At 35.4% G+C, this 2,620-nt stretch overlaps 1 protein-coding gene and 1 long non-coding RNA gene across 4 annotated transcripts in view; one reads left to right on the forward strand and one right to left on the reverse strand.

Moving 5' to 3' along the window:
- LOC108744926 (Krueppel-like factor 12) overlaps positions 1-2,620 on the forward strand; it is a 138,479-nt gene that overhangs the window by 54,432 nt on the left and 81,427 nt on the right. For 2 of the 3 annotated variants that reach the window (XM_025981817.1, XM_025981818.1), the window contains exon 2: positions 274-351. The exons of the other annotated variant lie outside the window; for it this stretch is intronic. In XM_025981817.1, the coding sequence (XP_025837602.1) occupies positions 274-351 (78 nt within the window). The remainder of the gene's footprint in view (positions 1-273; positions 352-2,620) is intronic. 3 annotated transcript variants of the gene reach the window in all.
- LOC112906826 overlaps positions 1-2,620 on the reverse strand; it is a 111,257-nt gene that overhangs the window by 20,234 nt on the left and 88,403 nt on the right. The window lies entirely within an intron of this gene.

Raw genomic sequence — 2,620 nt, forward strand, 5'->3', positions numbered from 1 at the left:
TGCAATATTAATTTGAAATCATTTTTTCGATTTTTAATTTACCCACTACAAACTACCTCAAATTAATGAGGGAAAAATTGTTGCTGTTATCACACCCCCGCCGGGAATCGAACCCGGGACCTTTGACTTTACGCGCCGATGTTCTGACCACTAAACCACGACAGGTGACAACAGCAACCACGACCAACCGACCTACAACATTTGGTCTCGTATTTCATCATCGTATTAAGTTCTAATTATTAATATTAACTTGTTATCTTCTTCTTGTTCCAGGACGAATGTCATTCGAAGGCCGATCGGTGGGCGGGGGCCCCTCGGCCGGGGGTCCCCCTATCTCCAACAGCACCGGAGGTAAAGCGTTCTTTTAATATTTACATATGCAAATTTTATTCCCGATCTTTGGAGCGACTCTTACATAAATACATACGTAAGAGCGCGCGTTATTTACGATATTCGGTTGCAATCAATTCTCCGCCGAATCTTAATCACACTGAACGTCAATAATCTCTGTAGTTTTATTACTGTCTATACAATAGACGTATCTATCGTAAATTAATTTTTTTCTAATACGTATATGTTCTGTTTTTGTTTATCGCAGTACATGTTAAAATGAGAATTGTAATTGTGGTGCCATTTTTTGGTCCCTGAACAATCCTGGCGGTCCTGAAGCATTCCACATCAGTTTAATGATGCCTAATGTGGCAGTGTGGGCAGAAAACACATTTTATTTGCGCATACACAGAGTCAGATATTAAATATTGATTGGTACAGCGTTACAACACAAAGGTCATTATATCTACTAAAAACACGGGTCCAATTTCAGCATAGACAGATTGTAAATTGTAATAAACACGGCGGCTATCTCAAATTGAAAAGTCGCGTTTTAAATCAGCCATTTTTCTCCAATAAATATAATAAGCGGGTCGTTAGTTATCTAAACTGGCCTTAACATGTGGGAAAGTCGCTTTTGTTGTCCTCTATATCTTGCATCTGAGCGCAATTTATGTGGAACTACCGTAATAAATCATGGGCTAGTTTTGAACGGCATAATTCCCATTTTACCAACGGATAAAACCTTCGATGGAATTAGGTACGCGAATTGAATGGACATGAATTAATGTTGATTTCAGAATTAATTGAGTGATTACCGGCTCTGACGTCGTTTTGGTTTTCGTGTGAAACACGGCAATGTTTACCTTCAAACCGATTTAATAAATTACCGATTGATTGGGTGTAATTTTTCATATTCTTAATCAGAAAACCCGATTATTTTTAAACTGATTTGACGCCTAAAAAAATGAACCCAACTCAGTAGATTTTAAAAAACCGATCTAGATATAAATAGAATACGTTAACGGGTTCCACATAAAAAATAAAGGTACCCAACAATGGAATTTATCGTATTATTGAGACCTATAACGGCTAACGAGATAAAAAGGAAGTGTTCAAACAAACTGATTTCACGATCAGCGTGAATGAACGTAATCACATAATGGAAACGGCAGAGTTCAGAAAAACCGATCCTAGTATAAGCGAATGCATCCAGTTAGGAGAAAAAAAATGAACCCAATATTATGTGGGAGAACGTACAAAAAACCGATCTAGATATAAATAGACCAAGCCATTTAATACGTTAACGGGTTGTACATAAAAAATAAAGGTACCCAACAATGGAATTTATCGAATTATTGAGACCGATAACGGCTAACGAGATAAAGAGGAAGTGTTCAAATAAACTGATTTCACGATCAGCGTGAATGAACGTAATCAAATAATGGAAATGGCAGAGTTCAGAAAAACCGATCCTAGTATAAGCGAACATAGCAAAAACGGGAAAGAAGAAGAGTAACCCAACAATTGGTAACGGTAACTTTGATAATGTTTAATTATTGCGCATAGGTCTCCGCAGATGGCCGTGCGAGAGAAAACCGGAGACCAGTTTGGTCTTAATTGACGGTATTTATTCTTGCGATTATCGGCGCATTTCTACCAACATAGGAAGAAGTGAAGAATTGTCAGCAAACAGTCGTAAACATGACATTAGCATTGACGAAAGACCTGTTCCTTTTTCAGGACGCGTACACACACGTATACATATATATATATACATATACCTACACTTTCAGTATTCAATTGCTCAATCGAATCGTTACAAAAGAAAAAGGAAAAAACCTACCACGCCAACAAGGACTGACTAACAACTACCTCGAAAAACCAACTGGAATAAGCAGTTGCTATTTAGGAAATTATAACTGACACTTTAAGGATATTTGGGAGGTACCTATGTCAAAATTCTATGAGACAAATAAAACTTTGGAATAACGTTCCTCATTCAATTCTAAAACTCCTGTAAAAATTACAAATCGATTCACTAAACCGTTAAAAAGTTATTGATATTTTAAAAACTTGTAATTTTACACGTCATTTTATGTATACATAAGTAACATGGTTATCAAGGAAAAAAGACAAATTAGCTGAAAATCTCGTTTTTATTTGATAATATAATGATAATATTTATAATTGTCTGAAATAAATGCAATTTTAAAGTTTTAATTATTATTTAAACATATTAAAAAGTTTTACGCTCATTATTAATAGAGATTGAAACTAAATATTTTTT

The sequence above is a fragment of the Agrilus planipennis genome, unplaced genomic scaffold, assembly GCF_000699045.2.
Source record: "Agrilus planipennis isolate EAB-ADULT unplaced genomic scaffold, Apla_2.0 scaffold42, whole genome shotgun sequence".
In the NCBI taxonomy this organism is placed as follows: domain Eukaryota; kingdom Metazoa; phylum Arthropoda; class Insecta; order Coleoptera; family Buprestidae; genus Agrilus; species Agrilus planipennis.